Source organism: Parambassis ranga, chromosome 13, assembly GCF_900634625.1.
Source record: "Parambassis ranga chromosome 13, fParRan2.1, whole genome shotgun sequence".
NCBI lineage: Eukaryota > Metazoa > Chordata > Actinopteri > Ambassidae > Parambassis > Parambassis ranga.
This window is the reverse complement of record NC_041033.1, coordinates 5,397,870-5,419,790: the sequence shown is the minus strand read 5'-3', so window position 1 is coordinate 5,419,790 and position 21,921 is coordinate 5,397,870. Positions and strand designations below refer to the sequence as shown.

Genomic DNA, 21,921 nt, shown 5'->3' with positions numbered 1-21,921 from the left:
GAGGAGGCACAAACATTTTTCAGCACACCTCTCTGCTTTTACAAAAGTCTTCTTTTCTTTCAGGACTACATTTAAAAACTTTGATTTAGCTCTTATGGTACAGTGGAGCAGCTCTTGAAGAAGCATTAATAGTGTATGACTTGTGAATACATTTAGAAACAGTAAGGAGGCAGAGATGTGAGAAAGAAACGCTGGCCACGGGACAAAATATATAGATGAAGATAAAACATACAAAGAGGCTTGAGAGTTTCTTTCTTTTTATGCATCAGTATCTATAGCTCTGTGGGCCATCACCATCAGGACCATTTTCCATTTGTCTGCCACTCACACCTTCGTCCTCCTTTGTTCTTCTCCGTCTGCCTTGTATTTTTCTTTTCTGTCTGTCGCCTTTCTTTCCTTTCTCCACACTTATCTAGACCTACATCTCTCTCACGCTCCCATTTCATATCTCACAGTGTCTCTCCGTCCCCTCTGTGTGCCCTCATCCCTCACCCTGTCATTTCCTGTGGTCTCTGTAATCTGTAACACCACATCTGTGTCGGTCCTCCCTCTCTTGACTGTCATTGTCTCTCAAGCTCTTCAACAAATCACTTCAGCTCCCAGAGAAGGGCATATTGTACCTGCTCAGAGTGCAGCTGGTTATCAGTAAATTGGGCTATTAATAATGCTTCTTTTTAAAATTTATTGCATGGGAGGCATTTGGCTACAGAGCTAAAATATGGGTCTGCATATGGTCACCTCATGTTTCCTGTAAAGAGCCACAGTATCATATTTTAACACTTTAGGCTTACTCATACTTTGCCTGCCTGTCAGCCTCATGATAAGGGATAAGGGTTTCTCACATATACAAAATTAAATCCGATTTCTTGGATTTTAAAGAAAGCGTTCTAAAATTTCTACTTGATTAGCTTAGCCTAGCATACAGACTAGAAACAGCCAGCTCAGCTATATTTCAGTGCAACAAACCTACATGGCATGTGTAACTTAAATAGAGCCTTAGGTAGTCTTGTCCAGAAGCAGATTCTGTGTTTGCTCTTCTTCTATGATGGTCAAGGATAAAGTGATTAAATGAGGACCTGGTGCACCTGCTATTGTTGAGTGTCTTTATACTGTCCTGACTTGTGTTATGATAAATGGCCTGCGGTCTAGTCCTAAAACCAGGCTGATTTCCTCTTGTGTGTGGCCCTGTGATTTATTTAGTTGAGGTCATGGTAATATATACAGAGCAGAGCTTAACTTCCACAGAGTTAAAACAAACTCTATAAGAGAGAAAGCTCCCTTTCCATAACAGAAAGAGAGACAAGCTTTTTCCATGAGCTTTGGTGTAAATAATATAAATAGATACTAACCCGAACAGCAAAGTTGCATTTGCCCTTGCGTACTGCCTCCTCGTCAGCCTGCCACTGATGCGGTCTGCTGGCCTCTGGCACATAGGTGGGCTTCTTCCTCCTCAGACTCTGACGAAGCTTGTTCATCTCCGGGGTCACGTGCTCCCTGGTACTGCAAACACACAAGATAGCACTGAATTAGTTTGTGTGGCACTTCCTGGAAAGAGGACTCAACTCACTCCTTTTAAAACACATAATAGCATTTAGTCTCAATTGACTTGTAACACTTATTAAAATCTGTTGAAACGCAACAGTGCATTTTTTTAAGGCAATGCTACTTGAGAGACTTGTACAGAAAATGTATGGCATTGTTTCATACAGGATTAGGAGTGAAGTGGGATTCCAATGATTAGCTCAAGCTCATTATACAGTAATCATCCCCGACAAAGCAGTGAATGCTACAAACACTTCGCACCAGGATGCTCCATTGATTCTCCATTCACAGACAGGCTGTGCAAATCACACAGGTGGAATGTTGATGAGCACAGTGCATATAGGGCACGCTTTCATCCCTCCAAGAAACATCAGGAGCAGCACACGCACAAAAACACACACACTCACACACTGCAGTCTACTGCCTAATTAGACCATTCATCCTCCTAGCCTGTTTAGTGCTGCTAATTTCCCAGCATAATGAAACATGATGCTATCAAAACATGACCTGCTTAAAAATAATAATAACTGTTTTCATTCCAGTCAAATCCACAGAAGTACAATAAAAACATTTCTCCTTCCTGTGTGGCTAACCTCTTAAAATTGTAAAATCTGTCTCTCAGAATCCCACCAGTAAAAACCACAAACGAAATACGTGTGGATGAAAATTAGAGCTTCCTGTCTCTCTCTGCATTTACTCTAATTAGCAATATTCTTACCATCTTGTCCATCCATAAGCTGGCATGTGAGGTTCTACAGGGTGTGGAAGCACACAGGTCTTATACTGAGACATGTTACGTCCTTTAGAAAAGCAGTCAACTGTACACTGAGAGGAACCTTTCCCTCTCTGCTCTGCTGCTCACAGGTCAGAGTTGACATATATACCCAAACAGACACATCACTTCTCGTAATCACTGCTATGCTGCTGGTAAGGCCAAAAGCTGCTGAGCCGGAAGTATGTGCAAAAAGGCGTTTTGTATCTCAGACACATACACTCAGACGTGTGTGTAATGTGGAGGATTCAAATGCAGCAGCTTGAGTGGCTTTACTCATTCCTGGCATGTAAGGCATGCATCCTCTGCCAAGATCAGGTTCACACACACACACACACACACACACACACACACACACACACACACACACACACACACACACACAAACAAAGCCCCTCTGCAAGCTCATCGTGCACACACGTCGACTGCCAGTAATTTCTAGGCAAAATGCCAATTGACTGGCACCTGGCAAGCACCAGCACTGATGCACCAGGTGTGTGTGTGTGTCAGTGAGGGGGTAGAGGCAAACTGGTGTGTAATGGACATAAGAGAGGTGGGGGGGGGGGGGGGGGGGGGGGTTGGGACAGTGGGAGAGGATGAATGAAAGAACAGGCACAGAGGAGGACATTAAATAATGTGAACTTGGGGGACAATTAAAAAACCATAAACTGGAAAATGTAACAAAAACAGTGCAAACAACACACTGTAGAAACCATTTTATAATAGTTTTTCATTGTATTAAAGCAGACAACAACTGAAGATAGAAGGACACACATTGTTTTAACATCTAAATCTAATAATCCCCAGTTACATATATCCACTTATCCACTCACTCACAAAAAGGGTTAAACTTAGGAGGAGTAGTGTCAACAACCTCTGTCTGTGGAGATACAGGACACACACTTGTCATAATTCTTATATTTAACACAAAGCTAATGAAAACTTTTGGAGAAAAACTACAGTAGAAAAGAAAAAGCTGGCATATGTTCAGAATTAAGGACACTCACTCAAGCATTCCTTTCATTTGTTGTTCTGAGTTACAAAAAGCAGCTGTCTACACACAATACACAACTGAGATCCATATTTGGATGTTAAAATATGACCCATGGCTGACTACCGGTACACTGAAATTACAGGTGAAAACAAGTTCACCGTCCTTCTCTTGCTGAGCACCACAGCATGAAATCTGGTAGTAAACACGTCTTTATGGAGAAGCACATCAGGGTGGAGACATTAGGAGTCATGCAACATGCAAAAGGCCTTGCATAGCTGTGACCTCACCCTGCACAACAAGAACCATCTGCATGTGGACAAAACGAGACAGACAGAGGGGGTGGGCTGGCTGGCAGGCGAGGATGCAAAGCATCAAAATAAATCCATAAATCAAGGACAGCAATGAACTCCCTCTGTCGTCATAAACCCACGCAAAACTCATAAGCACTTCAAGTGTAGACTACACAAATAAGAGGCCTGGTGCCAAAAAACACATAGTTGCTCCCCATCCAGCGTTTTAGCTGCAGCCATCTGGAATGTATTGTTGCAGAGTGCGTGGCAAGAGGGACGACTTGTACTCATATGATGTTATGTCGTAGACATTCAAATTTGTTCACCCGAGCTGACCTCCCCTCATAGCTGCTTCCGACCCGGCTCCTCCCTGCTTTTCTTTTTCGAAGGTGTTTACACTTCAAAGCTCCTCTTTGCTCCATACTTATCCAAAGGATGCAACGACAGATGCAAAATAAAATGAGCCTGGAGCTTGAAGTCAGCAGTTCTGCTGATGTGAATGTGAGGAAATGACTTTCACATAGACGGATTTGGTGTGAAAGTTTTCCTACGCAGACAGACTAATAAAATGCGGTGAAAAGAAATGTACATTTTTATCCAGCTTGTTAAGTTGGTATTTTAATTTGTTATGGTTGGGAAGAATGTTATTAACAGTGTGTGTGTGTGTATTAGCCTGTATATACAGTACATAGCATAAGTGTTAAGAATGTTCAAATGTCATTCATACATTTGTGTCACCTCTGTATTGACTCCATATAATCTGCGTTAAGACTGCATGTGTGTCCAGCTGTGTCCTGTGCTTGCCAGATGTCTGATTGATATCTTTGGCACTCTGCCTCTCTTTCACACACACATTACATCCCTCCCTGTTCCAGATGTTCTGTGTTCCACAGCGGCTCAGAGATTTTGGCAAAATGAAACACGCTCCTCCCTCACACGTCTTCTCCACCAGATGCTCACAAAACACACCTCGTACAAGGAGGGGGACGGCAGGGAGGAGGAGGAGTATGGGTGAGAGGGAGTGATGTCACACACACACTGCTAACACACTGTATGAGTCGCAGCCACCTCGCATTACGGTAAGCCATATGTCTATGAAGCTCCGGAGAAACAAGGAGCGGACACTGTCCGCTGTCCGCTCTGTCCGCTCCTTGTTTCTCACTTGCTGTCCGCTGGACACATCTCCCGCTGGACAGCAAGTGTGTGTATGAATGTGTGTGTGTGTGTGTCAACAGAGGATTGTCTTAGCTTAGTCATCACTGAGCTGACCACACTGCACCTCTTCCTGTTTCTCCCTCTCTACTCAGCCGAATTCAAGTTGTCATTTTGACTGTACAACTGAGAAGCTGCTGTGTTTTGCCAACGTTCACACTGTGAATGTGACTCAGAGTAAATCTAAAGTCATAGCAGTGGAGAATAAACAGAAAAACATCCAGCAACACAGTGTTAACAACTTATTTTGCTTTGTTAAAATACAGAATAATATAACGTTTGCATCAATTTCGGATTTAGAAAGTAGAAATCAACACAGAGGAGTCCTCACTCAATAATAAAACCTAAACATGTACTCTAACCACATTACACACAAAGGTCCTCCTCTGTCATTTCACAATGACTTCTCCCTGCTGTGAACAAAATGGACAAATTATAAGCTAATAGGATTAAATCAAAAACACAAGCACATTATGCTGACACACATGTATACTGTATAGACACACACACACACCACAAACTGACCCAGTTTCTGGGCCCTGCGGACTTGCAGAGCTGACACTGAGTGACCCACATAGGGACACTGAAAGTTACTATCATCAAAAACTGTCTGTCTCTCTTCCTCTCTCACAAGCACATGCTCAGTGAAAACGACAGGTGGTGTGTGTGTGTTTGTGTGTCATTAAATAATAAAGGAGGATGATGTTGCAGAGATAAACCAGGGCACTTTTGTTTAGACTGAAGTCTGACCCAGGACAGGATGGCCTTATTTATTGTAGGGTTTTATGAGGCTGTGTTGGGTTGTGTATATGTGTAGTGTGTAGGAGACAAACACAGAGAGTGTGCTCCGGGCTGCTGTAAGTTCAGCGTCCCATCATGGAAAGGTTCCTCTGAAGGGTCTGTCTTTAACAGAGACAACCACAGCAGGAACAGCCCCAGAGAAACCACTAGTGCTCGCCGCTGTCTGTACTTATTCTGTCTATGTAGCGATATATACAGTGCACTATGAGTACCTGGGTGTGTAGTCATAACACATTACAACAGTGAGTGTGAAACAATGACACTTCTCCTGCTCAGTGTTTGCCACCGAGAGTGAAACAGCTGAGGAAGCTGCAGCTGTTGCAGTTGGCTGACCAAACACATGTTGTTAGCATGACAAGTTAAGAGCAACCTGTGAGATGTCTACACTTTATCGATGTGTTTTTTTGGTCTTTTTTTAGGAAAAAAGCAAAATGCTTCATTCAATTACAAAAATCTAACAAAATAAAAATAACAACCTGCTTCATTGTCTCTGATCATCATCACTATGAAGTGAAAGCAGAGTCACACAAAAAAAACTTGACAGTGAGGTGATATTTTTCAGGTCAACACAGACATAGGCTTAAATACAGACATAAACCTGAACTGTGCTCAGGCGGCCTCATGAGCCAACGTGAAGCATACGCCCTGAGGTGCAGCAGCTACAGTGAGCAAATCGTTTTTCAAAAAAAAGAAGTGAAGGTGCTCTATAGCAACAGCACAGTGTGTAGGTGGTTTATGAAGCATACTGCAAGTGAAGAGGTAAGATGACCACACACTGCATCACTGATAGCTCCTTATGTTTGAGATTAAGAGTGTGTACAGAGGCAGCTGAAGCAGAGCCAGCAGGCACCATGCTGTCTTTGTCACCACACACACACACACACACACAGCTCAGCCTGCTCCCTAAACCACATTATAAAAGGAGTATATTGGATCATATATCTGTCCGTTAATAAAATTCAGAACCAATCTACAATCCATAGTAGTTTTTATGCACTGCTCCCCATACTGTCCCTGGTCAATATATCTTATAACTCATAACACTGAACACTGTGTACATGTCCTTGAATGATTTTCCATATTGTTAAATGCATTATTAATGAAGCCTTTCTATCAGATTCCCCAGTGTGTTTCCTGTACTGTACTACGTGCTGTGTTCATATGTTTTAAATGTAACAAATAAAATAGAAAGCATATCTTTAATAAAAAAGAACTGTTTAAATTTATTGCCAGCAAATAATTCAATATCCAACAACCTCACACTGCAGTCATTTCTCGGTACATTTGACTCAGCGAGAAGAAAATGTGACAAGAAATCTGTCACAGCTGAAGCAAAGTGTCATTTTATTCCCCCATTTTTCTTCATACTCACAAACAGCCACTGAAAATGCACATTATGATTGCAATTCTAATTGCATTCAGTTTCTATCACAGAGCAGTCAAAAGGGGCGAGTCCCACCTAACAAGTTGGTCATATTGATTATCTTGTATTTAATGGTGCAGTCTGTGGCTTCTCTTCAGTGTCAGAGGATAACAAGTTAGATAACTCAAATGTCTGCTGAGAGTCCAAGCATGTGTGCGTGTCAGTGTCAACGTACTTAACAGACAGCAATTAGATTGACTCTGACTGGCAGGCACACAAACACGTCCTGTCCTTCCTCTGACCCTCTAATGCAACATGATCGTTCAGGGGGGATGCTAGGCAGGGTGGACCATTACAGAAAGCTGTCCTAATATAATTATAGTCATTGTGTGTGTGTGGGGCCACCTTGTATAATGAGATTGACGGGCCCACTGTGACTCAGTCTGCAATGCAGTTTGACAATTTATGGTGCGATCACAGCAAAGAGGGAAAAGAGCGTAAGAAAGAAGGTGTGACCATGGTGATGGATGAAGAGGTGACTCAACCTGCTGATCCAGGATCACATCTGTCATTGGCACTTTACTCTGCAATCAAAACCCACCTGAAACAAGTAACCTGCTGTGGGGACTCTCTGTCATCCATCTTTTTGAATCTGAATCAGTTTTTACATCCACAGCCTGCACTTTGATAAACATACATATTTTGTCTGTAGATTATCTGAGGTATCATCAGTCTTCATGCACATCTGCTCAGGCAAACTGAACATGTTGATGTAACAAAAGCACAAAATGTGTACACACAGGTGCTGAAGCAGCAATGATGGATGCGTAATGATGGACGGGAGGTGTGAGGAATCGTTTTACTGTTATTTCTATAAAACTAGGAGACATTTTCACCTGGATAAAGCTTCTCTTTTAATCAGCTTATCACTGAACATCACAGGAGAACAAACACACAATCTTCTTATGTTGTTTTAATTCAGTCTTATTTAATACATTTTTTGCTATTCTGATTAGGAGACTTTGACTAAAAAAGTAGCCTGGTCACTAAGTCAACCTGCCAGCTCTGCTGTGATTGAAGAAATAATTGCACGCAAAAATTACAGGCTAATAACATACTTGTTGCCATGGTAGCAAAAGAAATGGCAGACAAGCTTGTTGCAAAAGGTTTGTCTTAAATTAAGTTTAAACATTTGATTTATACTATAAGGAAGTTAAACTACAACATACATACATACATGATGAAGCTGACAATAAAGTCAGATAGTCAACTTAACACAGCACTCTTGAATTGTCAGCACTACAAATATAATATATATGAATATATAATTCTATAATTAACTCTGCCATGATTAAATGAGATTATCTGGCTTCTCATCTGTCTCACATATTAAATAGCCTTACCACATCATGCTCATACACAAGGCGACGTTTTTACACATATAAACATGCAACAAACACGTTTCCTCTCAGCCTGTCTCACTCACTGCAGCCAAGCAGCTGATAATCTTGAGGCGAGTTAGATTGTGTGCAAAGCGTTTTCCTACGAGAAAGAATTTAAATCATTAAAAAAAGTATCAAATGCAGAAGAAATTAAAATTCTGTTCCCCATCTTTTGGGTTTAATGTGTCACATTGCATCACACGAAGTCTAGGACATGTGAGACTGTGTAGTCATCACCTCTACACCAGGAGACACACACACACATCTCCCACACCTATTATCCTCTTCCTCCAGGCTTATCACAGTGCTGTGTCACTGCCCCTCCTGCCGCTGTTTTTTCCCACCCACCTATGTTAAGCCTTGTGAAGACTCTCTGTGTGTGTGTGTATGTGTGCATCTCTGCATGTTCCTGCAGAATTATTTGAATCTTATTTATAAGAAAAACATTGTGTTGTCCCTCCACAGCAATATAGAATAGAATAGAAGTACTTTATTCATCCCAAGCTGGGAAATTTCACTATTACAGCAGCAATATACAGACACTCAGCATACTAAACATATACTGCTAATGGTAAAAATAAACAGCATAGACATTATTTACAGAAAATTGAAATAAAATATGACAACAGTCGGTCAGTGTTATCTATGGCACAGACATGAGGTATTATACAGTCCTTTGGCATGAGGCAGGACAGATTTCCTGTAACGGTCTGAGTGTATATGTGCATGTATTCATACCTGTCTGTGTGCGCTTGTGTGTCTGAATGGGTCCAAGACACAAAAGGCAGATTAACGTAACAATATCCAAATCCCCCTCTGCCCTTGGAACAGCAGGCAAAGAGGACATAAACCTAGCTATCTGGCTAGCTCTATGGGGGTGTGTGCTTGTGTAGTGTATAGATGAGCATCTGCATCTGTGTCAAAGCTGTGTTCACGTTTGCATGCTAGTCTGTAACTGTGACAGTGTGTGTGTGTGTGTGTGCGCGCGCATGTGTGTGTGTGTGTGTGTGTGTGTGTGTACGGGGAAAGTTAATCTAAACACAGTGCAGCCAGGCATGAAGTAGAGCAGTCTAGTCGATATGCTCTGGTATCATATTGTGTTCTAAACTTTGTATCCCCTCCTATCAGTCTAGACCAGAGCCACAGGCCAGCTTGTCATGTGTACCACACATCTGATATGACAGGAAAGTGCACGGCACACTTTCATCTCAGAGATGAAGCACGCTCAGCGAAGAAATTGAACAATAATCTGGGCGCATTCCAGACAGGAGACAATTCACACCAACGTGAAACATTGAGAGCCTCAAAAACGTACAAGTCTACTTTTCGTGAAGTCAACACCAACAACTTTAAGCTTTGCTAAACTGTTTCTGTTACAGTGTCTCAGCATATTAACAGCTCCACCCTTGAGCTTCAGCTGTGCAGATTTTACATCAGTGTTGTGTCGGAGAACAATTATGTTAGCTGTTTTCACAAAATCTGAACTCACTCACAAAATAGTGTCTACGTCTGTGTAGATTCAAAGCTGCTGCATTTTGGTGTAATTAGAGACAAACAAGATATCTCACTATTTTTATCTCCTGTTTCTATGTGTCTTAAAAGAAGAACATTCTTTAAACTCCCTCTGACTCTGCTTTCATGTTCACACCGCTCATCCTCACCCTCCTGTTGAGTCTCTGTCTTGTCCTCATTTCACTTATCACAGAGGTCTCTGTCGCCTCACTCTCGCGCCTGGTTCTCTTTCTTTTGTGCAACACACATGAGAGCTGGCCTCCTCGATTATCTAATCATAGGCCAGGGAGGGAAGAAAAAAGAGGAAGCATTGCATTTGGTGGGGGATTTATTATAAGCTAAAAGGCTTGAAAACACACTGTGCTCAGGGGAAAGTGTTCGACAGGTGTCTACAGACACACAAACACAAGCTATTCATGCATGTGCAATGTACCGATGCTGTGCAAAGAAAAAAATGTTGGGTGTTAGTATCAATTTAGCAGGTTTAATCTCTTCCATATGGGCATGCAGGCTAATGCATCTGCTAAGGCTATTAGCCGCTATGAGCCCTGTGGCTACAGGCTGGACAAGTCCTATTATCAGTTTGGCAGTGAGAGAAAATGCCAGCATAGCCAATAAGTTAAACAACAACAACAACAACACACTGTCAGGAAAAGCACAGATCTTCCGTTGACCTCTATAGAGCTCAGAGATTTTCTCTCTTACAGAAACAGGGTCAACATGATGGACAGAAAAGAAGGTGAGGCTGAGAAAAGGTGCTGATTGCTACGGTAACGGTACAGTCGACCCAGTTAGAAGCAAAAATACATCCAGGTGCATAATCATAAACAAACACACACACAAAATATTACATTTATGCACCGATCCCGTCAAAGTAAAGGTGCATGTGGATGTCAACTGTGAGCTCCTGCACAAACATACACACCCCCCCCCACACACACACACACACATCCACACACCCACCTCTGTATCTGACTCACCTGAGTTCAATGGCCTCCCCCATCTCGCCCCAAGAACTCATCTCACACAGGAACAGATGAGGAGATGCAGAGATGACAAGCTCAGAGAAAGAACTCCCTCAGACTAGTGGCCACAGCAATAACAGCAGCGCAAGGAAGAGATGAGAGGAGGAGAGGAGCGAGAGAGCATGTGATGATACTGCGCTGTGAGGGACAGAGAGGAACGCGAGTGTGAAGAGAGAGGGAGGGAGAGAGAGAGACAGAGAGAGAGAGACAGAGAGAGAGAGAGAGAGAGACAGAGAGAGAGAGAGAGAGAGACAGAGAGAGAGAACCACACCTCTTCTTAAGGGATTAACTTGGAAAAAGAAGCCTGCACACATTTTCAAATACATGTACGCTGATGCACCCAAACACAATCAGACTGCCCACGAAACAGTGTGGATGAGCGTCTGCTATACAGACAAACTAACAAATGCAGCACACACAAGCACATATAGACTCACAGCTGCTCTAAAAATAAAGACAAATCAATGTTTGATGCTCCAAATCCTGGGAGTAAGGAAAGAAGGGAGTGGGAGGATAGAAAGAGAAAAAGAGTGTAATAGAGAAAAAAGAAAGGGGAGGGGTGATTAAGTGAGTCATGGCGGGTGGTGACACAGTTTTCTTTTGCTCTCCATCTGCTATGGGCGCACTGGTCAAGAGTGCACTGGGGGAGAGGGCGAGAAGCGGGGCTGGAGCCTGGGGACAGGCGCTGGAGCTGGAGCTGAACCTGGGGAATAGGGCCAGAGCTTGCAGGATGTGTTTTAGTAGCTAAGCCTGGCTGTGTGTTTCCACCAGACACACGGAAGAGGGCTGCTTTCCCAGTGCCGGATGCTGTCGAGCAGGTCACAGAGTTCCGAGTGTCTGATTAATTCAGGCTTCACTTTGCAAAATGATGAAATCTACACACCACATCCCTAAAACACCTGGTTGTGTGCATATTTGTGATGTTTTTTGGATATTGTGGTTTTTGTTCCAGATCGTTGAGCTGGAAAAATATTTGCTGGCAAAGCAAAGAGAGACAAAAGAGACATATGGATTATGAGAAAAAGCTTGAGCGATCTTTCTCTGAATGCTGAGATTAAGTGTTGATGTGAACTGGCCTGTGCTGGTGTTTGGTTTAGAGTTACAGTTACAGGAAATGTGCTTTCCAAGTTCACTAAGAAATTAGTTTGAAGAGGTTGTTGGAGACATACAGTGAACTTTTGAGGACATTTCTTTTGTACATTGTCGTGTTCATGGTGCGTGGTATTCACGCTGAAACAACTCGACTGCTGACAGTCTGAGGTTCTCTTCTATTTTTCGAGCTTCCATCCTCAATCAGACATGAAAAGTGGAACATTGAGATCTGGAAAGATCATTTCTTTCTAACTGGTCACCATTCAACAGTGCGCTCCAAGTCCAGACAGACTTCCTCCTTAAAGGACAGAGGTTAAATGTTGGTGGCTAGTACAACAGATCAAGTTATGGAGATGTATATATGGGGGTTAAACTGAACACTGGGTTAAGGAATAAATATGTGGGGCTAGAAGGGAGTTGGAAGGGTTTTGTGGAAAGCATGCAGAAAGAAAATGGTTATTGGGTGTTTGGGAGAGATGGGAAGTGAAAAGACAAGAGCTGGAGCTGAGGTGGGTCAGGCTGGCAGAGGAGTGGTAATTGAGCTTGAACAAGGGGGCCAGAGAGTTGTTTCTACAGGTGAGTGGTTTGGGGATTAAGGGCTAGCAGCACACGTGGACATGAAGGGGGATCTGACCTTGAGCCTGTAAGAGGTTTTTATGTGAAGCTTGTGGAAAATTACATTCCTAGATTTAAAGAGATGGACGAAGAGAGAATGTTGTCAGCTAGGAGTGGCTGGTAGGTTTAGAGGACTATGAAGGGTGCTAGAACCATTTCAAACCTTACTCTGAATTTCATCTTACATACAAAATTCCAGTTTTGAATGCTCAGTGGAATTCGGGAACATATACGTCCTGACATAATGCAATGGGTCTGAATATACATTTGCTTCCTGATTGCACAGAAGGGATGGCCAGTCACAGCTGAGTTACTTCCTCTATGTGCAGGATGATGGAGCCCAGGTAGAAGAATGTGATCACAAAGAAGCCTTTAAAACACATTTGGAAGTGTGGTGATGTAAATTCTTATGTGCACTGGCTTCAATTGTGTGGATAGCAAAAGACACAGAATGTGTTGAGTCATCTCTCCAAGTCCATCACAAGCTGCCAGTTGAACGATGACTGGTGCATGGAACAGGCAGCATTGGCCTGCACATCTGATATCATCATCAGATTATTAATAATGTGATATCAGATTGTGTGAAGGCTGATCTGCAGCCTGGGTTTAAGGTTATAGGTAAGGCTTTGGAGTGGAGGACTGAGGCTGGAGACTCAGCATAGTGTTGAGCGTGAGCAATATCTCTCACACATTCCCAAGCTTTCATGATTCCAGTTAAGCTGTTTACCCTCCAACACCCAGAGCCAGAGATCAGCGATGGATGAGACTGAGAGGGATCAAAACGTCCTTGTTGTGCTTATGGCTTTGTTCACGTGTCTGTTTCAGACACAGCTTTCTGAGTATTTGTGGCATACTGGAAACAATCAGCACCATTTCTCTTTATACCTTTACTTTATACTCATTGTTTCTATGTCACAGCTTGCTGACAGAAGTGACAGTAAACACCGACAGGCCTAACATCATTTGTGATTCAGCTCTGCCTAAACACTCCCATGGGGAAACTTGTATTAATGTTCACTGAGTCAGAGTAGAAAACAAATACATTTGTACATATGCGGCTAATACAAAAATCCATAAAACTAACAACCACCTCTAATCCATTCATCCCAAACACGTTAATCCCACTTTGACAACAAAGACGAGGAGGAGACTCAAAATCTCAGTTATCCTGTTGCATATGTTTCTAAAACTGAAACGATCCACACTAAATGTGCCTGATATCCAAGTGTCGACATATTGTATTACTGTCACACAAGCAGCACATTTGACTGAAGGGTTAGGTGCTTCCTATTATTGAAAGACGCACAACAACACCTGTGACATTTACAAAAAGAGATTAAAACCCCACACATCTGTCTCCATGGTATTCATGTTACTTTATGCTGGGACATAATTTCAGGGCACAAAGTTGTCATATTAAACTATGGGGGTGACACAAAGTTGGCTTATTAACGTTAGTATCACGAGTAAGTTTCATTTGTTTCCTTTGTTTTAAACGAATCATTTGCTCTGAATTGTATATTCACTATTAACTTGTCCTCCTCCTCGTCCCTTTTCTTTTGCAATCCTCCACGACTGAGATGCACACAGAGAAAGAAGAGGAGGGTGAGAAAGAAAAGGATCTAAAAATAAGAAGGGAGAGTGGAAGACAAAGCCGGAAAGAGACAAAGAAGATGTTAACTAGCCAGAGGAAAGTCTTTAGTTCTGCACTGCATCAGAGCTGTTTTATGTTGTGTGTGTGTGTCTGCAGGCATCTGTCTGATTGTGTATATCTGTCTACTGGGCAGACACTAACATAAGCCTATTAAAACTGCTGTGTAGTTATGAAACATGATGATCTCACCAGCCAGGTGGTAACCACACACTTCCTGCTCACAGTTAAGTAAGCCCTCTGGCACGTGTTTCAAATGAGCTTTCCCACCAGTTAGAGCAAAAACAAAGAAACGTAATCATACTGTGTGTGTAATATGTGTGTGTCTGTGAGCATGTTAAATCGGAGACTCTGTGGTTTTACAACCGCCATGCCTCAGTGACTCCCTAACAGCCTGTTATTTTAGCCAACACAGTCTGAATGTAAATTAGGCTCCACGTAACACACAATAACACACACACACACAACCACGATTAATCATCTGTAAAGTAACAAATACTCAATAAACAGCCGTCATGTGCAAATAAGCAATCTTCCACTGTGCCATTGACCGAGCATTGCCTCATACAGAGACATGCACAAAAACAAGAGTACCTCCGCTGAGTCTGCAACGACACTAGGGCAAATTAACTGTGATTACTGGGCAAGTCCTTCATCAAGTCCTTCCACTTTATTAGCATTGATTTGTCATAAAGCTGCTTGTGATTTGAGTGAAAATGAAATCAGGCCAATTTGTCAGTTAAAGCTGACCTTAAAAAGATTTCATGCAGTAAACCGCAGGACTTTAAAGCAAAAGACACTGATTTTGACTTAGACTCCACCAGCTGTGTCTGATAAATGATGCTGTTTGGACTTTAATCTCTGGATGTAACAGAATAAACACTTTTGACTAACATTTACATAACTGAGCTATCTATTTTTATTTTTTATTTTTTTTAAGCTGGGTAACGGCCTCTTCTTTTTTCTTTAAAAAAACTATATGTAAATCATAAATCAGGTAAAAGAACAATAACGTTCATACAAATAAGTAAACAAAGTGCTGTTTTCTGTACTAACACTAAGCCAAGTGAAGGCCTTTGAACTATTTCCCTCAACATAACACATCCTTAAAGCATGCACTCTAAACCTCAAAAAGTGTGTGTAGGCGTGCGTCCACAAAACATGTAAAGACTGGTCTGTAATTCAGCAGCATAAAAACTGAAGAGACTGGAGCATATAAAGACTTTATTGTGAAGGAATTCAGTCTGAATTCTGCTCAGAGGAGCAGTAAGTAAGACTATAATGATTTATATCAGCTATATAAAGTTGTTCCAGTGAAACTTACCTTTTCACACAGGTTACAGAGCATCATTAGCATTCATCCAACATCCTTTTCATTAGCTGTGGGCTGTAAGCAGATGAGCTCTCGATGCTTTGTTGGGAGTTTAGCCACTGTCATCATGTCGTCTTACTGCCTGACTGACTTCTGATTAACCAAACACAAGCCAACCAATCATCTACTGATAAGACAGCCTGATACATTTAATTTACCCAGTCAACTCTGTCAAAGAATCCACAAAACCACCGCATTCTCTTCCTGTCACAATCTGTAAAACTGCACCTAATGGACAGGTTGTCCAATAGCGATGCGTGACAGCCAAATCCACTGCTTTATCCTGACGGGCGGCTTGATCGATCCCCACCTCTGGTCAATACCACTCTCTTTTTTTTTTCTTTCTCTACCCATCCCTCGTCCAGCTCTCCTCTCCTCAATGACTCTCCATCATCATATGTCTCCATTATCCCAGACTTATCTTTCTCCACAGACCAAGCCTGTAGTTATAGACAAAGCCTCACTGACCAGTTGTAAAATGATTGAGGGGGTTATGCCTTCAAGTGGCTTCAATACACACACACACATACACAAAGGCTGATAAATGTAAACCCACTCACGTAAATGTAAACACATTTGGTACTAGCTTACATGATAAAGCATCAATAGCCTTATGTATGTGTGTCTATACTCTAGTATGGGTCCGGCAATGGCAGCACCTCTCTGTCACTATTACTAATCAACATGGCATCCAAACTCCGACACGCTACAGTAGACACATATACATCTGAGGACCACATGAAAACCTTGCTGCTGCATGGCAACCGGATCCCATGGCAACCAATGGTATGGTTTTTTTGTGGGCTGGAAGAGTGTGAGGAGACTGAGAGGGAAAATAAAAGGGGGGGTGACAGATATTTGGGAGAAAAACTCTGGAAAAGAACAAAAATAGAAAGAGAGAGGAAGGCAGAGGAAGTGGAGAGCAGCATCAGTACACACACACACACATTTCTTTCACTGTGCTGAGATCAGATGAGGGTGAGGACAGAACCAGACAGTGACAACATTGTGAGTGAATGGAGACCTCCCTCTTGGCAGATCACAACAAGGTCTTGCTACTGTGGAGCAGAGAGATGCAGAAACACAAAAGAAACATCACTCTCTTAATCATCTGCTGCATTGCTTCAGCCGGCAAAACAATCAGATATAGTTAGAGAAAAGAACAGTGTACAGGACGGAACTTGTTATTACCCTGAAAAAAGGTAAACAACTGACGGCTTTATTTCACACCTGCACACCCTGCACTGTGCAACTTTCTCCCACGTACACAGTTCGTGCTGTCATCCGTTAACTTTGACATAAGCTAACTATCTCTTTTACTTAAAACAGTTGCTGCTTGATAACAGCTAACCAGAGCTCATCATAAAAGTGCATCATAAATTAATTACTTTAGGATGAATTTAAATAAAATCTGAGTGACAGCACATCTAATCAGCCAATTTATGGATGAACATAGATGGGTCCGAAAACACACAGTATTCTTATTTCCCTGATACACCTCATATACAAAACAAAGTCACTGTAATCTGCAGGCTGTTGTCTTACTTTTGCACAGAGGATAATAGCATTTATCATGCCATGGAGGGGTGGAGAAGAGGAGAGGCCCTTACAAAGCACTGATCTTTGTTGCAAGTGCAACAGCGCCCCTGCTGGATAGCAGCTGCATCACAGTCATTGTAACAGACCAGCTGCCTGTGCACATTTTGTGCATTTGTCATTATCCACTCACTTTCACTCACCTGTTAACCTCTGACCTTCTGTCATAACAGGAAGAGTTTTTTTCTTCTTCAATTCCTGATATATACAAATAAAATGTGTGCTGAATACAAAACACATGCTGTCTTAAAGTGAAGTGAATTCACATTTCTACAGATTGTCAATACAAAGCATTCATGAATAATAATAATGGACTTAATAATAATTAACATCTGCTCCATCACTCTCTGCTGGCCTGTCTGACAAGCTTCTGTCTGTCTGTGTTCCTAGACAGGAAACAAGATAAAATCTTAATATAATTGCTGGTTTGGAATAAAGTTTGTATTTAAGGAGGCAAATATCTATTACAAATTCTTTAAAAATCAAATTCTTATATTTTTTTAAATTCTTCTACATGTAAATGTATATTGCATAAGGTCTGAGGTTTATCGGCCTGTTTATCCATCTGTCTGTCAGTCTCTCTATTTGCCTGTGTGACATCAACCATCTGTCTGCCTGCCCTCAAATCTGTCCTCAGAGAGTCCTGCAGCATTTCTGGGCCACAAGGAAGCTGTTGTGTCATTTCCTATTTGCCTTCATCATAACAATCCTCCTTATAGCAACATCTGGTGAAACAGCAACTTACTACACAGGAAACAAATCATACCTCAGAGACAGATTTGTTCTGATTTACAGTAATAAAAGAGAGAGAAACATGGAGGAATTACAGTCAGGCTGTGTTACCATTGTGGCTGCCTTTACAGTGGTTTGGGAGTTTTGGTTTCTGCGGGGAGGTGAGATGGAATGACCTTCACGGAGTTGTCCTGTCTTATTGACTGGCACTAAAAGCCCAAGCCAGTCACGCAGAAACACACTGGCAGAGGAATAGGTTCAGATATTCAGGCAGACATACATTGTGTTAGAGGTGGCACTGTGGACTTCTGAATCACAATACATGGAGTGACACTCAAGATTTGGACTGAAAGCCTGATTTTAGGGTAAATATTCAACAATATTCCATGTATGGAATGTTCATGAAATGATTTTTGGGAGCTTTACATAGTGTTCACTTGTTTAAACACATTTTAACTTCTCACACATAACAATCTTCTTGGCCATTTTATTGGCTGCCACTTATATTTGGCTATATTTTGGTAAATGCATGTCCTTTCAATTGCCCTAAAATGTGAACACTTGTTCTCTGGTGGAGATTGGATGTAAAATAAAGAAGAAAATGCAAAAGATGGGATTTAACTCTCTATGAAAGGATATGCAATGCCCTGCGGCATTCCCCAGATATGTCACTTTCGGTAATTTTGTAAAAGGACTGGAGGGGGAAAGATTAGAAAATAGATAATGAGAGAGGATTAAAGAGAAAAAGGTCAGGCCAAATAAAGAAACTGGAAGAACTGAATATACAAAAAAGGATGAATGCAATATATTATTGACAGAAAGAGCAAGAACAGAAACACACAAAGGAAAAGCGAGGAAGTGAATGAATGTAGGAATTAAAGCGAGAGCAAAGAAAGGAATCTGGAAAGACGAAGGTAAGACAGCCGCTTGGCAACAAGTCGTGACTCACATTACAGCTAACAGTGACTTCTAGAAACACTGTCATGTGAGAGCCTTCAGTTTTGAGAACATCAGTTAGACTCCAGGAAAAAAAGGAAGTGGAGGGAGATTGTGAATACACAGAGTAAACACTGGTGAGGTGAAGACTCTCAGACAGAGAGGCCGGGCCAGAGAGAGAAACAGAGCAGAAAGACAAGAGGACTGGTGTTCAGGGCAGAAAACGGACACTGAACAATAGTCACTTTAACAGGAGGACAGGAGAAAGAAACTGAATATATTTTATTGTCACTTTGACTTCAGGCTGACTTTAATAGTATCAATCACTTTGACGTTCACTTTCTATTTCTAAACTCCACTTCAGGACAAAACAAAGCTCTTCAAAAGCAAAAGGAAGCCACCTCAATAGGCATCATGCCCCTAGAAAAGTGTGGCGAGACAAAAGAGAGGAATTCTTTTAGAAACTGAGAAGTGTGTGTATGTGTGTGCAGTCCCCCCCAGTCACTACAGATTACAGACACGCACCACAGATGGCCAGCGTGTCTCGTCTTTTCACCACCACCACCGCAGAGAATAATGGCCAGCGGTGGCCCCTCCTCCTCCTCTTCTGCTCCCTTTCTCTTTTGTCAGCACGTGTGTCCGTCAAATGGAAGCGTGTGTCTGGGACAATGGCAGCCAGACAAAGAGCCCGCCTACCCCCCACCAGGAGGCTGAATAGGGGGGCACGTGGGCCTTGTCATAGAGGGAACAATAGCACTGGGGGAGAGCGGGAGAGAGGGAGGGAGAGAGGGTGTGGCACCCCAGCACCAAGGGTAAGGTGCAGCCTGGGTGGCCCTGAGTTCAGATTTGAACTTGAGTTATTTTAATGGAGGGCAAGGATCACAGAATGTAATATATTACAGAAAGGTTCAGCATCACTGTTCCCTCTTAACCATGTGAATTTAATCAGGCAAATCATGTATTTATAAGTCACCAAATTATTAGTCACATTATGTTATATGAAGGCATGGCATATGTTTTCAGACTCTAGCGCCCAGGAAGCCACAGAATGATAATCAACTTGGAGGGACATACAATCTCTTTGGGATCAGTAATCCATCACAATTATGTCTCTTACAGGTTTCTGTGGTTGTGCAGTGGTGAAATTAGAGCAAGAACTATAGGTGGTGCTTGCAATGAAGAACATCAGATATCAGAAGCAACTGCTGCACAGCATACGTTATGATTTGCGTGTAAATATAATGACATCCTTAGATTAAGTTAGCTTCTTTCATTGGACAAAAAAACCTAATAAGACCCACTAATATCTCACTTTTAGTGTAAAAGCACACATGAACGCATGAACTCTTCTGGGTCAAATGACAAAGCTGATTAATACCAAAAACTCCAAGAGGAGCAAAATTATTTCATGAAAAAGTCGAATCACAAACCCTCTGCATTAACCTGGCTGTGAGCTATCGGGGTATGGATCTTTTGTCTAAAATGCACATACAGTCACACTGTATGTCTGCTTGTTTTCCTTTGTGCTTTCTCTTGCCTCTAGGTTGTGTCTTTTCTTGCACCACTGGCACACACACCTTAGCCGTGACGCCTGAATTCATTTATTCTTCATTTGCTTTTAAATTTCCAGTCCATGTTGGCAACACCGTGATGCTTCAGTGTTGAATCATCTGCTTTGAATGATTACCTATCTCAAATATGTTTCAAGTCTTGGCAAGTTAATGTTCATATAAATAAACAAATGGTTACCAGGTAGGCTGTGATGTCAAATACATGCAAGCAGGTCCCTGAAGTTACATCTGATGAGGATGGAGAGACTTGATGCCCATGACCAAGGCAGAAGCCAAGTCCATCCTGGAGGGCCAAGGCCCAGCTGGTGGAATCTCCTCCAGTCTCAGGCTTCACTCAGTCCAAACAGAATCCTGGGACACTTCAGATTAGACTTATTGGATTGCAGCCTCAACAGCAGGCAATATATAGGTACTCACATGCACATGTGTGCGCTCGATAACATGTATGCTTGTAAGTGTTTTTTAAGATGGTAGTTAGGATGTGTTGACAAGGGAGGGTGAGGGAAAGGATGGAACAGCTGGCCTGAGTCTGCAGGGGGACACAACAGAGGGTGAGTGAAGAGGGGGGTGGGCAGGACAGAAAGAGAAGCAGAGGGGCCGTCACATACACCCAGGCAGGCAGGCAGGCAGGCGGGCAGTGAGGGCTGCTGACGGGCTCTTTTGAGGCAGCAGCTGGTTGGAGTGGGGGTCTCACCAGCTGTGCCTCTGCTGACCTCTCCCCACAATTCTCCACCTCTTCTACATCCCTAAACTTCTCTTCCCCTCCCCCCAAGAAAACTAGAATCCTCACCAAAATGTATGCAGAAATAAACACACACACACACATACCCCACAAATGGCCATCTGTCAGTAGGAGGACAGTTGTCTCTCTGATGGCTCCATAAGAGTGTTGAGACAGTCTTGGTAAAAAAAAAAAACACAGCACCACGCCCCAAACCAATGCCCTGGAGATATGGAACTATTCTTAACCAGACATCTTCCAACAAGCCTGCTATGACGTCTCATATTCAGAGACAGGTCCCTAGATAGATCACTGCGACGCAAAGGCTGTGACTCATACTTGATGGCAAGCAACACAGGGAAAGAGAAAGAGCAGAGTGATGGAAAGAAAGATGTTTTCATTTCTTTATATCATCATAAGACAGAAGCACATTTAAAGGTGTTTTAGTAGGAAACTTGATGAAAGTTGAGTATTGTGTATTGTACTTCTCAAATCAAGCCCTTTTTAGAAGAGAGAAGCTGACTCATGAATCTTCCACCTCTCTTTGGCGCCGCCCTCATTATAATCTGCATGTAGGCTGACAGCAGATCAACAACCATCCGCTCTGATTTATACAAATAAGTTGCCTCGCCTGATGCAGGCAGCATCACTTCAGAAGTGCTTATTCAGGGCATCGCTAAAT

At 42.3% G+C, this 21,921-nt stretch overlaps 1 protein-coding gene across 4 annotated transcripts in view; it reads right to left on the bottom strand.

The window, feature by feature from the left end:
- Nucleotides 1-21,921, bottom strand: part of numbl (NUMB like endocytic adaptor protein) — a 45,382-nt gene that overhangs the window by 12,324 nt on the left and 11,137 nt on the right. For 2 of the 4 annotated variants that reach the window (XM_028420400.1, XM_028420401.1), the window contains exons 1-2: nucleotides 2,261-2,379; nucleotides 1,350-1,500 (exon numbers count right to left, since the gene is read on the bottom strand). In XM_028420400.1, coding sequence (XP_028276201.1) covers nucleotides 1,350-1,500; nucleotides 2,261-2,334 — 225 coding nt within the window. In that variant the 5' untranslated portion in view covers nucleotides 2,335-2,379. Of the gene's footprint in view, nucleotides 1-1,349; nucleotides 1,501-2,260; nucleotides 2,380-10,908; nucleotides 11,078-21,921 lie in introns of those variants that run through there. The other 2 variants (XM_028420402.1, XM_028420403.1) reach the window with 2 other exon arrangements.